The 26651-nt window shown below is 46.0% G+C and overlaps 1 protein-coding gene across 3 annotated transcripts in view; it reads left to right on the forward strand.

Moving 5' to 3' along the window:
* The window catches only part of DOCK11 (dedicator of cytokinesis 11), a 199123-nt gene that overhangs the window by 38136 nt on the left and 134336 nt on the right, over nucleotides 1–26651 (forward strand). For all 3 annotated transcript variants that reach the window (XM_047081861.1, XM_047081863.1, XM_047081862.1), the window contains exons 2-6: nucleotides 12938–13054; nucleotides 13367–13456; nucleotides 13871–13953; nucleotides 15227–15296; nucleotides 16170–16265. In XM_047081861.1, the coding sequence (XP_046937817.1) occupies nucleotides 12938–13054; nucleotides 13367–13456; nucleotides 13871–13953; nucleotides 15227–15296; nucleotides 16170–16265 (456 nt within the window). The remainder of the gene's footprint in view (nucleotides 1–12937; nucleotides 13055–13366; nucleotides 13457–13870; nucleotides 13954–15226; nucleotides 15297–16169; nucleotides 16266–26651) is intronic.

Raw genomic sequence — 26651 nt, forward strand, 5'->3', positions numbered from 1 at the left:
CGCGTCGGGCTCTGTGCTGACAGCTCAGAGCCTGGAGCCTGCTTCGGATTCTGTGTCTCCGTCTCTCTCTGACCCTCCCCCATTCATGCTCTGTCTCTCTCTCTCTCTGTCTCAAAAATAAATAAACATTAAAAAAAATTTTTTTAATGAAGTTATGGGGAAGATAGACTATTTTGAAATTCTGTTTATTCATTTGGAGATAATCTAGATTATTTGCATAGTATTTGAGTTGGCTGTAATGAAAAACACTTGTTAATGGAGTTTGAAGTAATCATATAGTATATATACAGACTTATTTCGTTATTAAAAATTATGTAAATTCTTTGTAGGTTTTTAAAAATAGTTCTTGAGTTTATATAAATAGCTAAATAGACTTGGAAAAGGGAAGTAATTTGACATTTAGAAAGGTTTCCTCCCTCAGGCGCCTGGCTGGCTCAGTCGGTTAAGTGTCTGACTCCTGATCTTGGCTCAGGTCGTGATCTCACGGTTCATGAGTTCGAGCCCCGCGTCAGGTTCTGCGCTGACAGGAAGGAGCTTGCTTGGGAGGCTCTCTCTTCTTCTCTCTCCGTGGCACGTAGGGCTGGACACTTAACCCTCTCCTGCTCGCTCTCTCTCTCAAAATAAATAGATAAACTTTAAAAATAGTGAAGAAATAAAACCTTAAAAACTACAAAAACATAAAAAGGGTTTCTCCCTATGCAGAAACTCTAAAAAGGGGGGAAAAATGAGCTTTCGTTTTCCTCAGTGTTTCTCTGTTGGATCTAAATACCTTTAAAGTCTCACTTTGCCGATTCTTAGCACATTAAGTTGTTCCTAAATTAAAGCCGAGCTCTGGAAATTCATTCTGAGAGTGGTATAGCTTTCCTCGTGTGCTGCCATTTGGGCTTGGAAGGCATACACGCAGCATCGGTCTCTTTGTATCATTCAGCTGGTTATCCCTCATGAACCACAGAAGCTTCTGGCTTTGTAGTTCTCAAGGCTCTCGGTCAATGTCTTACTGTTCTTTTTTTGTAATTTGATTCTTACCCTCTTGACGTTGGATCTGCCAATTCCTTTCCCCCAAGTAAAAGACCTGAGGTGCTAAAATCCCTACTCATGGATGGCAGATGCTAAATTGGGAGCAGCGGCTCGGAAATGCAAAACTCCTCATCCAATTACCTGGCCGGCTCTCTAAGCCAATTACCTGGCCGGCTCTCTAAGCCCTCATCCAGGCAACGAGAAGGCAAGATCGCCCTTTGGTAAAAATGATCGCGTAGTTTGAGTAAGCTTTAGCAAATCCTCAAACGCAAAGCCTGTCCAAGGAAATGAAACACGGTGGGGAGGTGTGTTGTTTTTGTTAAGTTCGCCGCACGTAGGTTTACGACGTGTGTCGTGGGGAAGGGCGCCGGTTCTGGGCTCCATCGGAGAGTAGGTTTGAATCCTGTCTCGCCAATGTGCGACCCTGGACCTGCCTGAGCCCCCATTCTCCTCATCTGTAAAATGGGCATAATAAAAGAACCTCCCTTGCAGGGTTTTGGAAAGAATTCCATGAGATAACAGATAGAAAAGGCTTCACTTGGTATACGGTCACGCTCAGTGTAAGTGACAGAGAAAGTACGAGGTGTGGTTCCGCCTTCTAGGTGTTTATGATCTTGCCAAGGAGACAAATAATCAGAGCGCCCACAAAGCAGTTCCGTGCTATATGTGAGTGAACGCCACCAGTGGTTGGTAAAGGCAGTAAGGGCTGTAGGCAAGAGAGGTTGGAGGTTGGGCTGTCACAGGAGTGACGCGAACCAAGGTGTGGACTAGGGATAAGCACGGCCCAATGGTCTCGTGAAAAGTGACAAATCTTCCCTTAGTTGTCTGCTTTAAGAAAGGTCGGTGTCTTGAATGCAGTTTGTATGTGGGTTTTTGTGCCAAGATTTGCCCTGAAAAACAATCTTCATTAAAATATGTTCATGTCTATTTTGCCAAGCTGGGTTGTGCTAACTGGAAGGATGGCCTTCCCTCCCCCAGCATCGTTGCCAGATTATGTTAATACAAAGCCTCTTCGGTACTTGCAGTCCCTTTTGGGAAAGAGGGCAAGAGACGTGCTGGGAAAAGGTAATCGTGTGATTTCGGAAAGACAAGGTCATAAAAAAGTCAAACCCTCTCTTCGAACCTTACGAAAACATTTGTCACAAACGTGGTTCCTTGGGGCCTTGTGGGGGCCCCCCAGAGATCTCTAGTCTCCGTCGGTGGCACGTTGTCACTTCTGTTTTGCCCGCCGCTCATCCTGGCGCACCACCGTTGACGGTTACCCAGTCTCTGACCTTACAGAGTTTATCAACAGAAGTAGAAGACCAGGGGAAACCGTCGGAGACCACATCCACCCACACAGGGAAATTCTTCTGATGGATTCGAATATAAATATATAGGCTTGCACACTTGAGTGTGCAAAAACACTTGTGCAGTTGCTTTGTTGGAAGATGGGGCTGTCGGAAGGTATGACAGATGCACGGAAGCCAAGCGGGGTTTAAATTACAACAGCCTCTGCGATCAACTTGAACGTCTTGGGTCTATCTCCCCTCCCCCCGCCCACCACTGCTAAACGGTGAACTTCTCAAGGGCAGGGTCTGGTTCTTTTTCATCTCTGCATTACCAGGTGCTAGCACAGGGCCTGGACCTTGGCAGGGGACCCGATAAATGGTATGTCGCAAACTCACTTTTCTTTTCTGCATTGCCGGAAGTTACATGCCCCCAGTGGCCATTTTGAGTGCAAAGTGTTATTTTAAGATATTCTCTGTGGAGAAAGCACTCCAGACTCTGCTACCAGTGTCTCAAACAAAAGGGGAGCTGAAAGCCTTGGTGGGGGGAGGGGGGGGAATCTGGAGAAATTCCAGAGGGAGGGAGATAGAGGAAGGATGGGAAGGAGAGATTCATTGACTAATGCCCTCTTTTTGAGTAGGTTCTTCTTGCCTGAGATTGTTTTCGAGAAGAATATGTTCATTTAAAAAATATTTTTCTTAATGTTTAGTTATTTTTTTGAGGAAGAGACAGAGAGAGAGAGAGCGAGAGCGAGCAGGGGAAGGGTAGAGAGAGGGAGACACAGAATCTGAAGCAGGCTCCAGGCTCCGAGCTGTCAGCACAGAGCCCGACGCGGGGCTCGAACTCACAAACCGTGAGATCATGACCTGAGCCAAAGTCGGACGCTTAAGTGACCGAGCCACCCAGGTGTACCTGTTCATTTTTTTTTTAAGTTTATTTATTTATTTTGAGAGAGACAGAGACAGCGCGAGTGGGGGGGGGGGTGCAGAGAGAGGAAGAGAGAGAGAATCCCAAGCAGGCTCCTCGCTGCCAGCGCAGAGCCCGATGCGGGGCTCTATTTCACGAAACCGTGAGATCATGACCTGAACCGAAACCAAGAGTCGGATGCTTAACCGACTGAGCCACCCAGGCGTCCCAAGAAGAATATGTTCAGATGCCATCGAAACAGTAGTGTGATCACAGTGCCGTGGAAATGGGCTTCTGACTTTTGGGCTAAGTCATTGAATTTCCTAAACTAGTTGCTGTTATCTGTGCTCCTTCTTGCACTGAAACTTAACCTCGGAGAGTGGGGTGGTTAGTGGTGGTAATGGGTTTTGAATTCGCCCAGTACTCCGCTGCTAAGCTTTCTGGTCTCCCTCCCAGTGTGCTACAGGAGGGATTCTGGGAAGCCAGAAGACTTGCAGAAGAGACATTACATTCTTAGAATTCTTAAGGAGAACCGGTTGCTAAAGTAAAAGATTTACCAGTAAACTAATGACCTTTGGTGTAATATCTAAGCAGAAGCAACCCAGGCTGATTTCACGTTGTAGACAGAGATATATTATGCAATTATCATTGCTTTTTAAATAAAATGGAAATTATGTGGTTACGTTTCTAATGATAATATAAAGAGGCTTGCTAGTGACGTGAGCTCTTAAATACATGAGTGGTTGTATTATAGAGAACAAGCTGGTGGTTGCCAGAGCGTGGGGCGGGGGCGGGGGGTGGTTGGGGCATGGGTGAAATAAGTAAAGGGGATTAAGAGCATTCCAGTTATAGCATAAATACCTTAGCGATGAAAGGTACAGCATAGGGAATATAGTCGGTAATATTATAATAACATTGTGTGGTGACAGATGGTGACCATACTGACTAATGTCTGCAATTGTCGAATCACTATGTTGTACACCTGAAACTGATATAACTTTGTATGTTAATTTCATGTCCGTTAAAACAAGTACATGAGTGGTTGGATGGTTGAATATATACATGCACGTATATATATGTACGTATTTATTTTAGGATTACAAGCATGGTTTTATAATGATACATACATAGTTAAGATGATGAAAGGTCAGTCACCTCATATAGTAGATGTAGAGGGAACCACCACAAAATCATAAAATCTAAGTGGTTAATGCTGTCAGTGACACCCAATAAGGAGCCGTTGTTTCCTCTCTTTGGACCAGGAAGTAGACGGTAACCAAATTTGTATTGATGAATTTCCTTTCTTTCCTGTTCTTTCTTTCTATGTTAGAAATCAGAAAGTCATCTCAGGTTGGGGAATTGTACATTTCTTTACAGTTTTAGGGTTTACACCATGGAAGTCTATTCAGATTTGGTCCTAAGTAAGCCTGGGAAAGTGTACTGTGTCCCAAACCGTACTACAAAGATTGATATTTTAAATTTTATTTTATGAGTGGGACACCTGGCTGGCTCAGTCGGTAGAGCATGTGACTCTTGATCTCGGGTGGTGAGTTCAAGCTCAAGCCTCACGTAGGGGCTAGAGTTTCCTTTAAAAAAAAGAAATCCAGAAAAAATTTGTATTGTATTAGAGATTAGAAAAATACGGATTTATTTTCCTTCATGGGGGTGACATACGGCTTACTGTTTGAATAAATATTTCAATGAAGGAGAGATGCGATTTGAAGAAAAATATGAAATATAGGGTAGTGCAGAAGGTGTGCCAAAGTCCTGAAGATTGTGTGTGAACGAGTTGAATTTGGAGAACGCTGCTAAAAGGAGAATCCGGAGTTGGGATACCTGGATTTGAATCCTGATTCTGCCACTAGATGTAGATGGCTGAACTTTATTAAGCCTCTGAGGCTGTTTCTCCATGTATGAAGTTGAAGTGATGGTATTTTCCTTGTCTACCTGGCAGGTTGTGGTAAGAAACCGGTAGAATGTGGAGTACCTGGGTGGCTCCGTCGGTTGAGGGTCCGACTTCGGCTCAGGTCGTGATCTCGCGGTCTGTGAGTTCGAGCCCCGCGTCAGGCTCGCTGGGGTCAGGGCAGAGCCGGCTTCAGATCCTCTGTCCTCCTGTCTCTCTGCCCCTCCTCCAGGCATGTGCTTGCGCCCTTTCTCTCTCTCTCTCAGAAATAAATAAAACATAAAAAAACAAAAAAAACAGGTAAAACAATAAAATAAAAATTTAATAATATTGGGTGCCTGGGTGGCTCAGTTGGCTGAGCATCTGAGTTCAGCTCAGGCCATGATCTCACGGTTCGTGAGTTCGAGTCCCGCATCGGGCTCGCTGCCGTCAGCGCAGAGCCTGCTTCGGATCCCCTGTCCCCTTCTCTCTCTGCACCCCCCACCCCCCACCGCCTTCTCAAAAAAAAAAAAAAGTTACTAATATTACTAGCAAGTTATTTCAAGAGAGCTTCCAAATCAGTGAGTGAGAACTTTCAAAGGCAAACCGTTTTGGGTTTTTTTTTTTTTCTCTTCTTTATGGTGAAAACGGAGTAGGTTCCAAATTTAGGTTGACGGTTTTCCTGCCACTGCTTACGAGGAGAAGGCTGAAGCATATGCTTGCTTCTCTCCAGATTGTAGGAAGGCTTTTGCCTTTCCCTTAACGCCGCCACAGAACTGTGCAGAAATTCGCGGTGGGACCTCGCTATTCTCTGAATGCTTATAAAGTACCGTTGGTTAAAACCCAGTTTTCTTGCGTTCTGAAAAAGCGCCTTCTCTGACCAGTGAGCGCACACACTGGCAGGAAGGAAAAATTCCGAACCTTCGAGAAAAGACCCTTTCTGTGTGTGACGGAAGCTTTCTTAAGGGAAACCCTGTTAAGTCTAAGAGTCAAATGGTAAAAGCTGAATAGCAAAAGTTAGACCGGGGATATGTTCTAGACCACAGGGCAGAGCCACCATGAAATCAGGATAATGCTGAGAGTCAAAGGTTTTCCTTGTCTCTGATGCCAAGAGAGTTCACAACTGAATTCTACTGGAAGAGGACGGAGGGAGTGGTTCTTTGGGGGGCTGACTCCTAATGTGGCCTCTCTTTCACTTCCAATTTGAATTGTGCTTTTAACAAGCCTGTGGGAGGGGGTGGGGGAAACATGAGGATTGGAGGCCTGGTGGGGGGGGAGGGGGGGGGAGGTCAGGTCAGTCCTTCCTTTCTTTCTTCTTGAAGAGACGAAGCCCCACTCACAGCCCCAGATCTTCCATTAAGGTAAGCTTTGTGGGACTCAGAATAGACACCCCAACTTTTTCTACAATCCAGCTACCCCCTGGCAAATGAAGCAGGAGAATGCTTCATGCAGTGAGGTTATTTTTTTAATGTTTATATATTTGTGAGAGAGGGAGAGAGAGACACAGAGCATGAGCTGGAGAGGGGCAGAGAGAGAGAGGTGGGGGGAGACACAGAACCCGAAGCAGGCTCCAGGCTCTGAGCTGTCAGCCCAGAGCCCGATGCGGGGCTCGAACCCATGAACGGCGAGATCATGACCTGAGCCAAAGTCAGACGCGGAACCGATGGAGCCACCCAGGCGCTTCAGTGTAGTTGGTTTGAAATGAAAAGTGAAGCCTTGTTCCATAACATGAATTCATAGCCTTCAAAGCCTAGGGCATGCTGTAGGCTTCAGGTCTGGAAGGCTTATTTTATACTGAACGTTTATTTTTTTTTAATTTTTTTTTAATGTTTTCATTTATTTTTTTGAGACAGAGAGAAACAGGGCATGAGCCGGGGAGGGGCAGAGAGAGAGGGAGACGCAGAATCGGAAGCAGGCTCCAGGCTCTGAGCTGTCAGCACAGAGCCCGACGCGGGGCTCGAACTCACGAGCTGTGAGATCATGACCTGAGCCGAAGTCGGACGCTCAACCGACGGAGCCGCCCAGGCGCCCCATATACTGAACGTTTAAACAAGTGATTCATTTTGGACCTATGCTTTTTTCCCATATCGCATTAGGAAGCGTTTCCACAACTGCATTAGGAGGCTGAAAGAAGGTTTTCTTTCTTTCTGTGTTTTTCTTTTTCCTTTTTCAGAGTTACTTGGAGCAGGTACTTGTGAAATTATTGTACAGAGAGATTAACAGATGCCAATTCAACAGGTTAAACTTTGAAATTTGAGGACTGTTTTTGCAATCTGTATTGAGCGGATAGTTGGCAAGCAAGACGAAAAGCAAGACTTGGCAATTATTGTCAGCGCCTCAGGCTTGCCTTCCTTTTTTTAAATATAATTTTAAAAAATTAATTTATTTATTTTGAGATAGAGAGAGAGAGCACGAGCAGGGGAGGGGCAGAGAGAGAGGGAGACCCAGAATCCGAAGCAGGCTCCAGGCTCCAGCTGTCCGCACAGCCCGATGCGGGGCTCAAACCCAAGGACCGTGAGGTCATGACCGAAGCCGAAGTTGGATGCTTAACCGACTGAGCCACCCAGGCGCCCCCATCTATCTATTTATTTTGAAAGAGAGAGCACAAGCTGGGGAGGGGCAGAGAGAGAGAACCCCAAGCAGGCTCCACACTGTCAGCACAGAGCCCGATGCGGGGCTCGAACTCACGAACTGTGAGATCATGACCTGAGATGATATCAAGAGTCGGGCACTTAACCACCTGAGCCACGCAGGCTCTCCAGGCTTGCCTTCTTAGATGGGGCTTTATTCACTTAACTTCTCTGAGTCCTTGATCACAGACTCTGAATGTTCGGCATGGAAGTTGCCGTCCCTTTCCTTTCACCTGGGTCTGTGAAAACGTGGTAGATATAGGAGAGGGGGGTCCAATTTTACTATCAGAAAATCTGAGTTCCCGAAACAGGAATTGTTTCTTCTGTTTCAACTCATTTTGTACTAGTATTCACAGACGTGATAGGGGATGATCAACTTGACTTGATCTTATGGGTCTACAAGTTCAAATTTAAGACGACGTAGATCTTTGTGACGATCTTCCCCCCCACCCAGGTTTACTGAGGTCTAATTGAAAAAGAAAATTGTATATTCTTAAAGCGTAAGGTGTGAAAATTTAGCATACGTATAGATGGCGAAATGATTACTACCATCAAATTAGTTAACACATTTATCACCTCGCATACTTTTTAAAAAATGTTTATTTATTTAGAGAGAGACAGAGAGAGCCCAAGCGGGCAACAGGGGAAGAGAGGGAGAGAGAGAGAAGGAGGAAGGGAGGGAGAGAGCAAATCCCAAGCAGGCTCCACTGTCAGCACGGACAGAGCCCCGTGCCTGATGGCGGGGCTTGATCCCACGGACCGTGAAATCAAATCATGACTTGAGCCGCAATCAAGAGTCAGACTCTTAACCGACTGAGCCACCTCGGCGCCCCTTGCATGCTTGTTTTTGATGAGAACGCTTAAGATCTGGTCTCTGAGTAAATTTCAAGTATGCGATATAGTATTCATAACTATAGTCACCATGCTGTGCATTATAGCTCCAGAATTTACTCATCCTATAACTGAAGTTTGCACCTTTTGAGTGGTATCTCCCTATTTCCCTCATCCCCCAGCCCCAGCACCTACCACTCTACTTTTTTTTTTTTCAGATTTCACATATAAATGGCACCATATAGTATTTCTCTGTTGTTGTCAGAAGAGAATAATGAGAACCCAGGTACTAATCACCCATCTTTACCGTCAACAGTGATCAAGTCTATGTCCTCCTTTCGGGTCCTACCCCAATGGGAAGGTTTTTTATCTTAATTGAAGTATAGTCGACACACAACATTTTGTTAGTTTTAGGTGCACAACGTAGTGTTTTGGCATTTATATACGTTATGAAATGCTCACCATGATAAATGTCGTTACCATCTGCTATTAAATAAAGTTTTTACGATATCATTGACTGCATTCCCTGTGCTGTAATTTTCTTTTTTTTAAAAAAAAGTTTTCTTTTAACATTTACTTATTTTTTTTGAGAGACAGGACATGAGTGGGGGAGGGGCAGAGAGAGAGAGAGACCGAGAGACCGAGAGAGACAGAGAATCGAAAGCAGGCTCCAGGCTCTGATCTGTCAGCACAGCCCGACCCGGGGCTTGAACTCAGGAAGCACGAGATCATAACCTGAGCTGAAGTGGGACGCTCAACCGACTGAGCCACCCAGGCGCCCCTCTTGTGCTGTAATTTTCATCTGCTTGACTTCATAACTGGAACTTTTGTACCTTTTAGTCCCCTTCACCTGCCTTACACACCTCTCTACCTTCTTCCCCTCTGGCAACCACCAGTTTGTTCTCTGTATTTATGAGTCTGTTTTTGTTTTGTTTTCTTAGATTCCACATAAAAGTGAAATCGTATGATATTTGTCTTTCTCTGACTTATTTCACTTAGCCTAATACCCTCTAGGTGCATCCATGTTATTACAAATGGCAAGATTTCATTCTTTTTTCATGGCTGAGTAATATTCCACACACACACACACACACACACACACACACACACACACACCCCATATCTTCTTTATCCAAGATACCATGCAGTTTTGTCCTTCTCTGTCTGGCTCATTTCCCTTATAACGTCCTCGAGGTTCATCCTCGGTGTTGCAAATGGCAAGATGGCCTTCTTTCTCGTGGCTGAATAATATTTCACTATATGCATACATCACATTTCTTTCTCCGTTCATCTGTTGACAGACGCTTACGTTGTGACTTGGCCGTTGGGAATAACATTGCTGTAAACGTGGGAGTGCAGATGTCTCTTTGAAATACTGATTTTGTTTTCTTTGGATAAAGACCCAGAAGTGGGATCGCTGGATCATATGGTAGTTCTGTTTTTAATTTCGTGAGGCACTTCCATACCGTTTTTTTTTTTTTTAATTTTTTTTTTCAACGTTTATTTGTTTTTGGGACAGAGAGAGACAGAGCATGAACGGGGGAGGGGCAGAGAGAGAGGGAGACACAGAATCGGAAACAGGCTCCAGGCTCCGAGCCATCAGCCCAGAGCCTGACGCGGGGCTCGAACTCCCGGACCGCGAGATCGTGACCTGGCTGAAGTCGGACGCTTAACCGGCTGCGCCACCCAGGCGCCCCCCATACCGTTTTTTAAGGATCTTTTAGATTTGTTGAATAGGATGCTCTTTGGTTAAAGTGGTTTAAACTTTCTAAGGACTCTCATAGAGGAAACTCTGAGATGCTCCTCAGATACGGAACTGAGATGCAGCTGTGACTTAATTGTGAACCACGTATAAAAACTGTTCTCATTTATAGCAGCATTACTTGCAATAGCTGAATTAGGCCAACAGTCCGTGTCCATCGACTGATGAATGGATAAAGAAGCAGCAGAATGTGTGTTTATATATATGGAATATTATTCAGCCATAAAAAGAACGAAATTTTGGGGCACCTGGGTGGCTCAGTCGGTAAAGCGGCCGACTTCAGCTCAGGTCATGATCTCGCGGTCTGCGAGTTCGAGCCCCGCGTCGGGCTCTGGGCTGATGGCTCAGAGCCTGGAGCCTGCTTCCGATTCTGTGTCTCCCTCTCTCTCTGACCCTCCCCTGTTCATGCTTTGTCTCTCTCTGTCTCAAAAATAAATAAATGTTTAAAAAAAAAAGAACGAAATTTTGCTCATTGCGACGATATGGAGGGAGCCAGAAAGTATTATGCTAAGTGAAATAAGTCAGTCAGAGAAAGACAAATACCGTATGATTTCATTCATAGGTGGAATTTAAGAAACAAAACTAACGAACAACGGTGAAAAAAAAACCAAAAGAGACAGAGGCAAACCAGGAAACAGACTCTTAACCATAGAGAACAAACTGATGGTTACCAGAGGGGAGGTGGATGGGGTAGGTGATGGGGATTCAGGAGGGCACTTGTCTTGATAAGCACCGGGTCTTGTATGCAAGTGTTGAATCAGTATATCGTTTACCTGAATCTAATATTATACTGTATGTTACCTAACTGGAATTAAAAACAATTTTTTTTAATGTTTATTTATTTTTGAGAGAGAGAGCGCATGTGCGTGCACACGCGTGAGCGAGTGGGGGAGGGCCAGAGAGGGAGGGAGACAGAATCCGAAGCAGGCTCTGGGCTCTGAGCTGTCAGCACAGAGCCTGATGTGGGGCTCGAACTCACAAACTGCGAGATCATGACCCGAGCCGAAGTGGGACGCTTAACCCTAACTGAGCCACTCAGGCGCCCCCTTGCCTAAGTGGAATTTAAATAAAAACTTAAAAAAAAAATCTTCTCAAAGGAGTCTGTGGATGTAATATGTTGGAGACTGTCTCTAATGCTGTGTACACAAATATAAATATAACTCCGATTCCATTTTGACACTAACTCTCAGTATAGCTTATATTCAAGTTTTCTTTATGTAGTTTTTCTAAATAAAAATTTTTAAGTAATTTTAATTCGATTCGAGGAGAGCAGTATTATTAGAAAGGGGAAATCTGTGCCCTCAAATAGGCAAAGAGGTAAAGTAGATATTATATCCCACGGCGATAAGTTCAGTGAAGAAAAATAGGATAGAAGTAAGTGGTGGGGTCCTCTTCCAAGTTCAGTTTCTCGCGTGTTAGTATTTTTATGTATTTCGTGTTTTTTTAATTAAAAAAATTTTTCTGAGAGAGTGTGCAGGTGCGCGCAAGCGGGGGAGGGGCAAAGAGAGACTCTCCAGCAGGCTTCACGCTCAGCACGGAGCCCGATGTGGGGCTCGATCTCATGACCCTCAGATCATGACCTGAGCCGGAATCAAGAGTTGGACACTTGACCGACTGAGCCACCCAGGCGCCCCTCTTTGTGTACTTCTGAGGGGAGGAAAGGCTGGGTGAGGTAGAAAGAACGGAGCTTTTGTAGTCCCAGACCTAGGTTCGAATCCTAGCTCTGAAGGCAGACTAGTTATGTAGCGTGGGTCGCGTGCAAAGATTCCTTGTCCGTAAGACGGTGACAAAGATTAAGCTTATTTCTGTTCATTCACTCATTCATTCATTCATGAGTAAACTCTACCCCTAATGTGGGGCTCGATCTCATGACCCCTGAGATCAAGAGTTGCATGCTCCACTGACTGAGCCAGCCAGGAGCCCCAGGCCAAGCCTATTTCATAGGGGGGTCATGAGTATTACATGCGAAAACACAGAGAAGGCATCTGGCACAGTGGCTGGCATATAGAAAGGGCTTGGTAAATGCTAACTTAGTATTGCTCTAATCAATAAGTCCTATCCTGGATTTCTCAGTCACCCACCCTGCTCCTTGTAACCCTAGCCTCAAGCTGGGGCCCTCCTATCAGTAGCCAGGTCACCTGGAAGTCCCGACAGGGACCCACTGACCGTGCCACCCAGAACCTCATCCTTTTCTGCCCTTCCCGGTGGATCGAACACCTCCCTCCGATACCCAGGCTTGCCCTGGCCGTGCCTGCACCAGGCACACGGATGCTGATACCCTCTCTGCTTCGGTCACCCAGTGAGCAGAGCCAGTTCAACAAAAATCGATGGACAGCCTTCCAGATATACCAGGTTTTGCTTGACCTTACATTTTTGGATGGCACGTGGATAAACAGAGGACAGTGCTCTCTCTCCAGAGCTCTTGACTTCAGCAGAGAGACATGTGTGTGTATGTATGTGTTTGGTGTGTGTGGGTCTAGTTATGGAGTTTATTCACTTACGTCTGTTGTGAAAGTGTCCAAGTGCCTATTATCATCAATAATCCCTTCTTTAATGAAGTCAGGTGTCTTTGGCACACGGAGAGGAACTTATCTCTTGTGAGTTTGACCATATTAACTTTTATTTTTGTCTCTTATTAAGGAAAAGACCAAAATTGTTGAGCCCTTGGACTATGAGAATGTCATCACCCAACGGAAAACCCAGATTTACAGCGACCCCCTCAGAGACCTGCTTATGTTTCCGATGGAAGACATATCTGTGAGTTCGCAAGCACTTTTTTCTTTTTTTTTTTAATCTGAGAGAGAGAGAAGGCGCGAGTCGGGGAGAGGGGCAGAGGGGGGAGGGAGAGAAAGAGAGAGAATCTTAAGCAGGCTCCATGCGGAGCACCGTGCTCAACGTGGGGCTCGATCCCATGACCCTGGGGCCGTGACCCGAGCTGAAATCAAGAGTGCGAGGCTCAACCGACTGAGCCCCGCCCCCCCCAGGGGCCCCCACAAGCACTTCTTTAAAGGAAAACCCTCGCACTTTCCAAGCTAATTCTTACGGCAAGAATGTTCCTTTGCCTTCTAGATCTCGGTGATAAGCCGTCAGCGCAGAACAGTGCAGTCCACTGTACCAGACGATGCTGAGAAAAGAGCCCAGAGTTTGTTTGTCAAAGAGGTAAGACGCTCAGAGTCCCCAGAGTAATTATCATACTGAAACAATGTCCTTCCTTTACTGTAAACGGGAAATAAAATTACTATAACTCAGCAGATCTCCATTGCGAGTCTAGAGGAGGCGAGAGAGGGGATGCAGCTTAAAGACCGTGCCAAATGGCATGGGTTCTTGGTTTTTCTCTTTTGGATTTGAACACCCTCTGGACTTGGAGTGACAGTTGTTCAAAAGGCTGTACGAATTGGGATTTACTGCTGCCAGTTGGGTGAGGGAGACCGTGTTCATCCCCAGAGGAAGATCCCAGTGCCGCCATCTTCCAAATGATTTTTGAAAGTCTGTCAGCTTACAGCGAGACTTTAAGAAGCTGGATATGTGTGTACTTTTTAATGTTTCCAGTGAAGGATTTCTGTTTTCTTTCAGTGTATTAAAACCTATAGCACAGATTGGCATGTGGTAAATTATAAGTATGAAGACTTCTCCGGGGACTTTCGAATGTTGCCATGGTAAGTGGAGAATTCAACGGAGACTCTTCGAGAGGAGAGTTGCTCAGCGGTTTACCTTTTTTCTAACCACTTTTGAAGCTTCTCAGTCGTAATTTGTAATAAGGCAAAGCCGTAAGCAACCCGCGTGTTTGGTAAACATACTTTGGATAACTGAATATGTGTTTACTTTGCTCATTGAAATTCTTTCAACAAGTAGGAGTTTGCCTTTTGGCCTAGATGCATCTTAGAATCATCTTTATTTGATTCTGGATAATGCAGTGAGCGCTTTCCAGTGGCGTCAAGGAAAATGCTAGAAGGTACTTGGCTTAGTTCAGTGACCCCAGACATTCTCTTTCTTTTCTTAAAGTGTATTTATTTATTTTGAGAGAGAGAGAGAGATTGAGAGAGAGAGCGTGTGCATGAGGGCGTGCGAGTGGGGGAGGGGCAGAGAGAGAGATGGGGGAGAGAGAATCCCAAGCAGGCTCTGCGCTGTCAGCACAGAGACTGACGCAGGGCTCAAACTCACGTTCCGTGAGATCATGACCTGAGCCGAAATCGAGAGTCGAAAACTCAACCGACTGAGCCACCCAGGCGCCCCAAAAGCGTATCTCTCTCAGTTGAGTTGACTGACCGCCCTGAGCATACTGGCCCAGGAATCAGTTCAGATCTTCCTTGTTAGAGTTCAACTCCTCTTTCTGCTACTTACTAACTGGATCACCTTGGGCCGGTCACTCAGTCTCTTTGAACCTCCCTGCTCGCCCTTTCCTCGTCTATACTACTACTGACCTCGTAGTCTATCTGTCCTACGGGAAATGTTTTCAAGAAATAAGCTGTCGTGTAGCCCGTTGGGGTCTTCAGAAACACTTTCCTAGAGGAGAAAACAGTCCGCAAAATGTCCTTTAAAATCGAATCCCAAGATGGACGACCAGTCCAGGTTCCTACAGCAGACAGAGGGAAGAGCCAGGATTACACCGTGTTGCTTTCTGTCCCGGCGAAAGACAAGGTTCTGCCACCACTGACAGATTCTGACACACCATCTTTGACGACTCTGCTGTCCCTGACAAAATATCTGGCCTCAGCTGTCGCTTTGCGGCTGGCTGTGCCTGTGCGAGTCCGTATACGAAAGGTAACATACGTTGAGTCAGAGGGGAACATCTGAGTTTGGCAAGGGGGACAGAATCCGTCCTCCTTGTGTCTTGGCATCTTCTTGGTTGTAAAGGAAAGTCTGCTCGTCTTGCTTTTATTTTCCTCTCAGTTCTCGTCAGCACCTGACATAATTCTCTTGCGTTTTCAGCAAGTCTCTGCGACCAGAAAAGATACCCAACCATGTGTTTGAGATTGATGAGGACTGTGATAAAGATGAGGTAAAGATGGGGGGCCCCCCTGCACTGCTTTCCTCAAGGTCGCTTCTGCCGAGAGAGACTTCCTTGGGAAAAGATGAGGGACAGAATGGTTTTTGAACGATCTGCGGCCAGCTTTCAACAAAAATTGTTGTTGTTGTTGTTGTTTTTTACCAATTGTTGCATTTCCAAATGGAGTTTAGGAAAGATCAAGTGAAATGGGCTGGGATTTGACCGTAAACATGTTTCCCCACCTGTGGGACGAGCTCATGGAGTTGGTTTTCTCCGTCTGGGCACGCGGTGTGATGATTCATCTGGACTCTGCTCCCTAATAGATCCCTCATGGGACAGATGGCCCGGATATCTGTGACATTTTTTTAAAGTTTATTTATTTATTTCTGAGAGAGAGCTCGAGTGAGCAGAGGAGGGGCAGAGAGAGAGAGAGAGAGAGACAGAGACAGACAGACAGAGAGAGAGAGAGACAGAGAATCCCAAGCAGACTCCCCACTGTCAGCGTGGAGCCCAACGCAGGGCTCGAACCCACGATCCATGAAGTCATGGCCTGAGCTGAAGTCAAGAGTCCGATGCCCAACCGATCGAGCCACCCAGGCGCCCCTCTGTGACACTTTGAGGTGCAGCTTGACTGTTCACTTAATGCAGAAGACCTTGCCAGTAGACAGCTCCCAGGATTCAGTAAATACCGAGTACCTACTGCATACACGGCACAAAGCCTTTCATTCCCTGGTTTCCAGTTTCCAGTTTAATCGGGTACCTTTGCGGGGGTGGGGTGGGGGCTTTATGCTTTAATTAGCAAATGGGGGCAGGGCCTAGTTTGTGTCCCCCAAATGTTTGATTGGACGGCTGGCCGTTTCACTGATGGTTTCTGCCCTGTTTCAGGATTCGTCTTCGTTATGTTCTCAGAAGGGCGGTGTGATAAAACAAGGCTGGCTGCATAAAGCAAACGTAAATAGCACCATCACAGTTACCATGAAGGTAAGAAGTGCTTCTTATATTATTTCATTGTTGCAAGGATATTGTCATGAGGAGCCTGTGTAGGAGAAAAATATTTCTTTTAAAAAAATGTTTCCAGTGAGCCCTATAGCCAAAACAAAACAGAACAGAAGAAAACTTTACTGAGGGCATCCTCACAGAGGTATCGGATTTTCTTTTATTTTGTTTTTAATTAAAAAAGAATTTTTTTTAATGTTTGTTTTCGAGAGAGAGAGAGAGAGACAGAGACAGAGACAGAGAGAGACATAGCATGAGCAGTGGAGGGGCAGAGAGGGAGAGGGAGACACAGAATCTGAAGCAGGCTCCAGGCTCTGAGCTGTCCGCACAGAGCCCGATGTGGGGCTCGAACCCACGAACCGCGAGATCGTGACCTGAGCCGAAGTCAGATGCTCAACCGACTGAGCCACGCAGGCTCCCGCAGAGGTACTGAATTTTTAAAAATCTGCAACCTCCAGGATAAATTTAGAAGTGCAACTTTTTAAAGAAATGTAATTATTCTGAGTCAGGAAGTTGAAGAAGGAGGCTGTCATTCAAACTATACCTCAATTAAAAATAAGAGAAATTTAAAGAGGAGGCTGTCAGCTGAATGAAGATAAAAGCTTTGAAACAAAAGGGCATCGCAGGTTCCTGTTCTGGAAATGAAGGTAATGAATGGAAGGGCAGGGTAATCCGTTTATTGAGCAAATACTAATTTGGTGCAGATTATATGCTGGTCACTGAGGGGAAATATATGGACGCCTAAGAGGAGGTCCCCGGCCTCCAGTGGTGTCCAGACTGGATAAGAAGCCTAGCAAATTTACGACTCTACAAAGCGGTACCTTAGGGCTGTCAGAGAATCGCAGCGTTTTGTAGTTTGGCCCGAACAGCGAGTTTGAATACGGGCTTCGTACGAGATAAAGGTAGAAACAGAGGGAGAAAATTGGGCACGGTCTTGAATGCCTGGGGGCTTGAAGTTGGCTTTTGTTCCAGGGGCTGTGATGAGCCGTCCAAATCCAGAGGTTAAAACTAACAAGGTCCTTGGTGAGTCTGAGCAGAAAGGCAAAGTATTCTCTGATAACCAAATATAAGTGTTCGTTCAGATACTCGATGTAAGATCATGTGGTTTGCTGAGGATGATTCACCCTTCCATTAAGTATCGGAGGTCACATCATGGTTCTCCCCTTTCGTTTTCAAGCCCCGAACATGATGAATCCCAGTTGTAGGATTGCTTCCTGCGTGTCCCCTGCACCTCACCAGGGGCCTTAGCGCGTGGCGATGAATCCATGCATCGAGGACTTAATATGTTCCAGGCGCCATAACGGAGTGTTTTGTGTTCTGTATCTCATATAATCCTTGTGGCGGCCCTATGAGAGAGGTCCTCTTTTCATTCTTAGGGTACAGCTGTGGAAAGTGAGCCACAAAGAAATTTAGTGGTTAACCCAAGGCCACACGGCCCCAGATGTCCAGACATGGGACTGGAACCTCGGCGGGCAATCGCCCGAGCCTGTGCTCTTAAACAGCGCACGATCAGCGCTTACTAGCTGAGTGAGTGAGACCGAAGTCTTTATGATAATACATCTCCTATCAGAATGATCAGGTTCAGAAATGCATGCGTGAAGGCCATAATTCTGTGCGGCTTGTCAGAAAATGGTTCCATGGGTTTTGATTCCGCTCCCAACATACTCAAAATATTAAAATGTTCTATCCATACTTCAGCTGTAGCCCAACATGACTCTGACGTATGGAAATCTGGATTCATGAAACAAGACCTTGGGGAATTAATACCTTTACAGAACAATTCACCACAGGATTCTTTGCAATGGTGAATTACTCTAATGCCTTTAAATTGTAATTTGCTTTACCTTCAACTTTTCTGGAGCCCATATACTACACATCAAACTGCAGTTGCCTGTAAAAAGTACATGCTTTTAATTTTCCTCCGTAATTTGTGAAGCACAGACTGGTTGATGTGGTAGGCAGAATAAGGCGCCCCCCACCCCCCGAAGACGGCCACCTCTTAATCCCCAGAAGTTGTAAATGTTTCCTTACGTGGCAAAAGGGAGTTAAGATTGCTAATCAGCACATAGGGAGAGTAGCCTGGGTTATCCAGGTGAGCTCAGTGTAATCACAGGGTCCTTAAAAGTGGAAGAAGGAGGCAGAAGAGGGACAGGGAAAGGGTAGGGGGGAACGGAAGCAGGGTTAGAGAGAGATGCTCTCTTGCCGGCTTGGAAGATGGCGGAAGGAGCCACTGGCCAGGAAATGCAGGCAGCCTCTGGAAACTGGAAAGGGCAAGGAAATGGGTTCTCCCCTAGAGGTTCTAGGAGGGAACCCAGCTCTGCTACACCCCTCGATGTAGCCCAGCGAGAGCCACGTCAGACTTCTGACCTATAGAACCGTGAGAGAATACGTTTGTGTTGTTTGAAGCCCGTACGTCTGTGGTGATTTGTTGCAACGACAACAGAAAACTAATTCAGGCAAGTGGTCCAAGATTGATGGTTTAGCGTCTGTATTATCTATCCCCGAGTTTGCAAAGTCCACCACTCACAGGGGCCGGGCAGGGACCATAAATTCATGAAGCGGGTGGTGGGACTGAGGCAACTTGGTGACCACATGGCCTGGCTGAAGGGGACAGCTGCTGCTTGTCTCCAGCTAATTGTTGGGCTGTTGTTGCTGAGCGAGGCTCTTTATGTTGCCTCTTTTTTCACCCCAGCTGCTCATGTTTTGGCCACTTCTTTCTTTCTTTCTTTTTTTTTTTTTTAGTGAGCTATAATTCACATAGGCTAAAAACACTTCTTTTTCAAACTTCTACCACACAGTAGGCCAAGAAAGGAAAAGAACAATAAACCGAAGTGACATATGTGCTACACAGCTCTTAAAACAACAACAACAACAACAACAACAAACGAATAGGGAATAATTTGAAATCGGCCATAATGAGATTTGGGAATTGTGCCGGGTCACGGATTTCACTGATCCCAGCTAGTCTCCATTATGGATGCTGGCCTTCCATTTTGGATTTCTGGGAGCTGAATTACACATCCCGTGTTCTTCCGGTTTTACTTCCTAAGCAGTAGTATTGGATTTCAGGATTCATCACAGCTAGGGTGGGCAGAGAGGAAGGGTCGGCCAGACTCCGTTAAAGGTGTCTGAGGGGTTTTGCCAAGATATTTTGTTGTTCCTGTGAGAATTGTGTTTTAACTGTTATTTAGTTCAGCATCATGAAAATTGGTTGAAACTCGTAGCGTTTACCGTGCCCTCTCTATGGAAGCAGAGGGCTTATGGAGAAGGGTCATGGGGGAGGGGGGCGGCGTTGGGTGTAGGTAGCAGGTTTGTAGTGGCCAGACTGGAACCTGGAGTGAGGGCCAAAGTGGAAGTCTGGGCCTGTGAGCTGCGGCACCCTGGGGGCCTGAGGCTTGCACCCTTAGGTGGCGGATCAGACACGTTCTTCCTGGTGCGGGCCTGGACTGGCTCAGACATAGGAGAGAGTCTAAATCTAAAGATGGGGTGAGCACTGACCCAGCTCTTGGAGAGTTGGCAAAGGTCGAGACAGAGGCACTGAGGCAAAGGGCTGACAGTTCATGAGCCATTCTGAGAGGAAGATCTCTTCTGTATGTGTTTTTGTTATGTTAGCCTTTGAAGTGAAGAATACTAATGAGTCTCCTAAGCAAACGGGAAGATGAGTGGGGCATGTGATTATCTGAGTTATTTTCCTCATACCGGAGGCAGTTTCACCATCGGTGATCCGGGCTCCCCGGCCGGCTAGCACGTCTAGTCCGCACCGGCGAGAAGCTTTGGCGGCTTTAGCGATGAGCACCACAGGCCTAGAGCTTGCAGGGTTGAGAGCAAAGAACCTTTTCTGTCACACAACTCAAGCTTTGATAGCCCCTCTGACTGACAGGAGACTCACCAGGAAGCTCCAACAGAAGGATCTTGGTATGAATCATGACTCATTAGCCAATAACAGCCTATGGGAGCCGTGTGCCTTCCCTTCTATTTTATCTGTGCCTCCTTCGTGTGCTGTGGCTTGACACTGGCCTGCAGATTCCACCGGGATCGACACGGATTAAAGTTAGAGCAGCTTGGTACCTCTCCGGGTGACGTGTAAATTTAAGGGGCTTTATTCATCTAAAAACTTCTGGGTTTTAAAAATTATGTAAGTTAGTCCTTTGGCAACTTTGAAATTATGGACGACAGCTGTTTTTATAAGCAAGCTCGAGTCCTTTCCCTGGATTTAAGTAGTCTCCACGCCCAGTGTGGGGCTTGAACTCCCGACCCTGAGATCAAGAATCAGATAGCCTACCGACTGAGCCTCCCAGACGCCCCCTTTTCCTGGACTTTTTGACTATCAGAAATAAGGGAATCTAATGGCAAGGAAGGGAGAGATGGAGTCATGAGAGAAGGTGGAAAGAAAAAAAAAAAAAGGAAGGAAAGAGGGTTAGAAGAAACTCAGCAAGGTCCAATAGATAAAAGGGAATCAGAAGACTCCTACTTTAGGGGCGCCCGGGTGGCTCAGTGGGTTAAGCGTCCAACTTTGGCTCGGGTCATGATCTCACAAGTCCGTGAGTGTGAGCCGTGCATCAGGCTCTCTGCTGTCAGCACAGAGCCCGCTTCAGATCCTCTGTCCCCTCTCCCTCTGCCCCTCCCCTGCTCATTCTCTCTCTCTCTCTCAAAAATAAATAAACATTAAAAAAAGAGGCTCCTACTTTATAAGGTCTTTTGAGAAAGCAACCACATGATCTGTCATGTGACATAAATAAGGTAGCTAAAGTCATTCATATATAGGCTGCTTCAGAAAGTTAATCCTCCCTAGCGAGCTGCTAGACAGTTTTGCAAGAACATTCAAGTTGATAGTGATGGGCTCTATGGAAAAGGGGCCGGTGAAGGAGCTAAGCTGATTTCTTCATATGCGAAGACTAGGAGACTCCCTATTTATGGACTAAAAATGTGCATTTTCCCCAACACACGCCATTCCTCCAGCTCAGGTTGGTTAAGATCGTGTCTATATCATTTTCTGCCGTTGTCATGATTTTCCCCGAAGTGCTTGCTGAGCCTCTCCGTTGTTGGCTGGGATATTAGTCGTGAGGAGCCCAGGCTGCAGGAAAGCTGGTCATGATGTGCATTAGGGCACAAGTCACAGTTCTCGGTGCCTGATCGCTTCCTTTCACCGAGGAGGCTGCTGGCGTCGCGCAGCTCTCGGGGGTTGTCTGTTCGCAGCGACTATTTTACTCAGAGCTTATGATCTGCTCTGCTCTTGGTGTTCATGTTAAAACAAGACAAGCCTTGTCATCGGTGATTAATTTCCTCAATTTGTACTTTCTAGTTAATGAGAACACACCCCACTGCCACTCTTCAATTCCTGGAAAAGTTTTGGAGAATAGTTTAAGATAGCATTGAGAATAAATGATCTCTTAGACAGAAACGCCAATCTTGACAGAAACCTGTTCATTTACATTCTCTCTCAAGTAACCGCTAGAAACATCTGCTTTTTTCAGCTCCTTTCCATATCGGTGGAGGCAGTTTAATGTGGACTAGATAGCTATGATGTTGGACTTGACCTTCCGCTGGTATTTAGAGCTATTTTTCCTAGGGGATATAATGATCTATGGAATAGGGAAGAGTCTGATCTTGAGGGTGGTTTTTCATAAAAAAAAAAAAAAAAAAAGGCAGATTCTTGGCCAACCCCTGGGACACCCACCTTTATGCCTCTTCTTGGCTCAATTTGGTCGCATTCCTCTAGTTCCTCCTCCCCATTCTTAGCAATTAAACGTTGAAGTGTCTTGGTATGTTATCGGGGTTGTAAGTTCAACTGCTTGATGTATGACTCACTTCTGCTGCCCCCTCCCCCTTTTCTTGTTTGCACAAAAGAGAGCCATTTGTTATATATCCAGAGTCAAAAAGTCCTCACTTATTCTTTGACTGTTACAGGAGGGTTTTTTTCCCTTCTGTGTTGGGAGAACAACAGATCGAGGGAGTTCTACCCAAGAAAGAAAGCACATACGATATTAGAAGAATTTCTGGGAGGCCAAGGTCACTATGTTTATTAGAACAAACAGATTGTAGTCATTTTATGGGTAAGGGATTTCTCACTAATTTGGTTAAAAAAATTTTTTTTAATGTTTATTTATTTTTGAGGGAGAGAGAGTGACAGAGCATGAGCAGGGGAGTGGCAGAGAGAGAGAGAGAGAGAGAGACCTAGAATCTGAAGCCGGCTCCAGGCTCTGAGCTGTCAGCACGGAGCCCGATGCGGGGCTCGAACTCACGAGCTGTGAGATCATGGCCTGAGCCGAAGTCGGATGCTTAACTGACTGAGCCACCCAGGCGCCCCTCAAGGTGTTAGCATTGCAAAGGGTAGAGAAAAGTTTCACATGCAGAACTTAAAACCTATTCAGGGAGATGAGACACCCAATAAAAATGGCATACAGGGTGCCTGGCTGGCTGAGTCTGTAGAACGTGTGACTCTTGATTGCGGGGTGGTGAGTTCGAGCCCCACATGGGGCGTTAGAGTTTACTTAAAAAAATAATATATTGTTTAAAGGTGGTACAGAGACCAAGTGTTCTGTGAGTCTAGCTCACTGTGATCTGAAGTCACAGGAGGCTTTTTGAAGGGGGTAGGGCCTCAAAGGAAGGAAATCAGGAGGTGGGTGTTGGAGGCAATATATGTACAGAGCAGGTGTGTTAGGGGAAGTTGGCTGGTCATGGGAGGACAAATTTCATTGGATCCATTGGTGTCGCCCTGTGCCTCAGTTTCCCCTCTGTAACATGAGATGATAATAGTAATCCTCATACAAGGTCGTTAGGACGATTAAGTGCTATATAATATGAGGAAAGCACTTAGCCAGAGACTGTAAGGTAGTAACCCCTCCACAGATGTCAGCCATTTGTATTGTTTTAGATTATTTAGATTTAGATTATTAGGAGGATTGTGGGAACACCTTGGATGTGGGATCGGTCATGTGCGCCCTACCCTGTGGGTGATTGAGGGTCGCCAAAAATTTGAGCAGGGCCGTGAACCACTGAAATAAAGCTGATAAAGTAACCCGTCCGCAATGAGAAGGGCGGATTTGTAGACCTTTCCCACTAGACTTCGCTTCAGACTAAATAGTTAAAAAAAATCTCCGGTGCCCAGATATGGTGGAGTTATTTAAAAAAAAAAAAAAAAAAAAAAAAAAGCTATTTGATTCGTAATCAGTTTCCCAGAGGGTAGACCTATGTGATATATTAAAAGCTGGTAGGACTGTAAAATGATAGGGTGAAGAGAGATAGGTGATATATTAGGTTGCCAACGTACCGGTAGGGGTTCTTCCCCAGGATTATGCTGCTGACATTCTGGTATAATTAACTGCAACTTGGTTTTCTGATAAGTCCTGGGGTTTTCTTCTCTCTTGTTTCTGTCGTCTTGCTCTCCTGCCTTCTCCGCTTCCTCGCTGCCCCTTGTCTTCTGTTCCGAGACATCAGTCAAGTAAGCTTCTCCAGCCCCGTTCCCACCATCGCTCCTGGCCCACCTACTTTGCCTACCTACTTTGCTAAATCGTTCAGAGCATTCTTTCTCAGGGCTCCTGGTTCATGTAATCTAGCAGTAAAGAAATTACCCTCCAGGTAACGCACGTAGGTGAACACTCTTGAGACTTGGTGTATCGCATGATAAAAGGCTCTCCTGACCTGAGGATACTTCGTGCTCGAACTTTCCTACCCTCCATCTTTGATTCAGCTGAGTGACAGAAAGCCTTTGTTCTGGCTCCAGAAAGGGTCATGTGGTAAATGTTTAAAAGGTTGTCATCCAGACAGCTCAGGGTTTTAAGGAGACTTGGCAAGACTCGATCCCAGAGAATTACCTCTTTTGGCTTCCTTTCTGTGTTACTCTTCTGGGTGGTCTGAGTGGGCCACTGGTAGGATCCAGGCTCCTCACTGAATAAGGTGGGGCAATTTTCAGCTGTGTCCACCATCTAGGAAAAACAATAAAGGCGAGGAGGAGGAAGAATACGGACATTACAGAGAAATACCATTCTATTGGATGCAACCATTGGAGAATCTGTACTGGGGAATGAATTATTCATTCATCATTTCTTTTGCAAACTTGTATTGAGTCTGCAGGTGCCGTTGTAGGTACTGGGGATGTAGCAATGGGTGAGATGTGGGCCTTAGCAGACTAAAAGTGCCAGGCAGCAAATAAGTAAACGGATGAAGAAGATATATTTGGATAGCGATCGCTGATTGAAAAAGATAGAATGTTGTGCCATCACGAGGGCAGGTGGTCCTCTTAGAAGTGACAGAGTGAACTGTGTGGATATGGGGAGGAAGAGGATTCCAGGCCAAGGAAACAGAAAGTGCAAAGACCCAAGGGCACTTGCGTGGGGTGTTTGAGGAACAGCAGGTAAGCCGGTGTAGCTCGAGTAGCATAATTAGAAATAAAGCCCAAGAGGTCATCTGAGGCCAGATCACGTACATCATCGTAGGCTATGGTGAGGGCTTGTGGTCTTTGATGGGAAGCCATTGGAGGGTTTGGGCAAGACTTTCTTTGTCATCCTCCTAGCCTTCTGATTCTAGTTCTTTTTTGTTTGTGTGTTTATGTATTTTTGAGAGAGAGTGCAAGCAGAGGAGGGGCAGAGAGGGAGGGAGACGGAATCTGAAGCAGGCTCCAGGCTCCGAGCTGTCAGCACAGAGCCCGACGTGGGATGTGAACCCACGAGATCATGACCTAAGCCGAAGTCGGACATTTAACCGACTGAGCCACCCAGGTGCCCCTGATTGTAGTTCTGTCCTTGACTTGCCTATGTCAACTTGAGTGAGCTCTTGGTCGCTCAGTTTGCTGTTAAGTAAAGTGTGGCTAATTAGCTTATTATCTCCAGTGACATTAAAAGAATTAGCTGTTGGTTACAAAGGACTTGAGGGCTGCAGAATGAGAGGTATGAGACAGAGTAATTGCCACTGTTTGATGTAGTCCTTATTTTATTATTTTTAATTACAAAAATTTTTCATATTTATTTATTTTGAGAGAGAGAGCACGAGCAGGGGAGGGGCAGAGAGAGAGGGAGAAAGAGAATCTCAAGCAGGCTCCGCACTGTCAGCACAGAGCCTGACCCGGGGCTCGATCCCAAGAACCGTGAGATCATGACCTGAGCTGAAACCAAGAGCCGAACACTTAACCGACTGAGCCACCCAGGCGCCCCGATATAGTCCTTATTTTAACAGCTCCCCAGAAGTTGAAACCCGACACAGAGCCCAGACTCTTAGGATGAGAAGAGATCTTCCAGATTTTTCAGATCTGTCGTTGCAGAGCCTGATTTCCATAGAAATGACTTAAAATTCCTTCCTGTATCAATTGCATTTCGAGCCCGTGAGAAATTGCTTGGAGAGGGTGGCCCCTACCCTAGGAAGGCTGCCGTGTAACTTGTTCAGTTTCGATACAATTATTTGTAGATTGTGAAAAAAAAAAAAAAAAAGGTCGTATAGATCCCGTGGCCGGATCCCATTTTACAAGTGAGGAAGCCGAGAAGCAGAGTCTTGAGGACAGCTTCATGCTGGTGAGCAGGCGTGCTGGCCGAGAATCAAGGTCGGAGGATTTGCAGGCATCTGTTTTCTCCCCGGATTCATGAGCTACCTACCTCAGTACCCCCATTTAGACGTAATTGCAATGTTACAGGAAGTGATTTACTGTAATTTCAGATCCCTTTCCCTCTCTATTGTAATGATGTGCTTTGCTAATATTGGAAGTGGCGGCTGCCACAAAACGTCTTTGCTTGGTGAGGCAGCTGTACGTGAAAAAAAATTTCGCGGGCTATAATTTGACTCCGTACCACAAGTGTTTTGCTCTGTGTTTTCCTTTCCCTTGCCACTCTCTTTGTTGCTGGCTATGGACTCTGCAAGTGGATTCTACTCGAGTTTTAGGTTTGAATCACAGGTCAGAAAGCTTTGAAACAGGGCTGTTTTGTTCCTTTGGGCACAGTGTGTCGTTTTAGGTTGTCTGGTCTCATCATTTTCATTTATTTATTATTTTTAAAAATTATTTTTGTTGAAAGTTTTTTAAATGTTTGTTTTTGAGACAGAGAGAGACACCGAGTGTGAGTGGGGGAGGGGCAAGGAGAGAGGGAGACACAGAATCCGAAGCAGGCTCCAGGCTCCGAGTTGTCAGCACAGAGCCCCATGCGCCATGCGGGGCTCGAACCCATGAGCTGTGAGATCGCGACCTGAGCCGAAATCGGAGCTTAACCAACTGAGCCACCCAGGCGCCCCGATCTTTATTTCAGAGAGAGAGCACATGCAGGGGAGAGGGGCAGAGGGAAAGGGAGAGAGAATCCTAAGCAGGCTCCATGATCAGCATGGAGCCCGGGCTGGTAGGGCTCGATTCCGCGACCCTGGGATCATGACCTGAGCCAAAATCAAGAGTCAGAT

The sequence above is a fragment of the Lynx rufus genome, unplaced genomic scaffold, assembly GCF_022079265.1.
Source record: "Lynx rufus isolate CCGP_SWC_20201006 ecotype Redwood Valley unplaced genomic scaffold, mLynRuf1.p SCAF_19, whole genome shotgun sequence".
Lineage (NCBI taxonomy): Eukaryota > Metazoa > Chordata > Mammalia > Carnivora > Felidae > Lynx > Lynx rufus.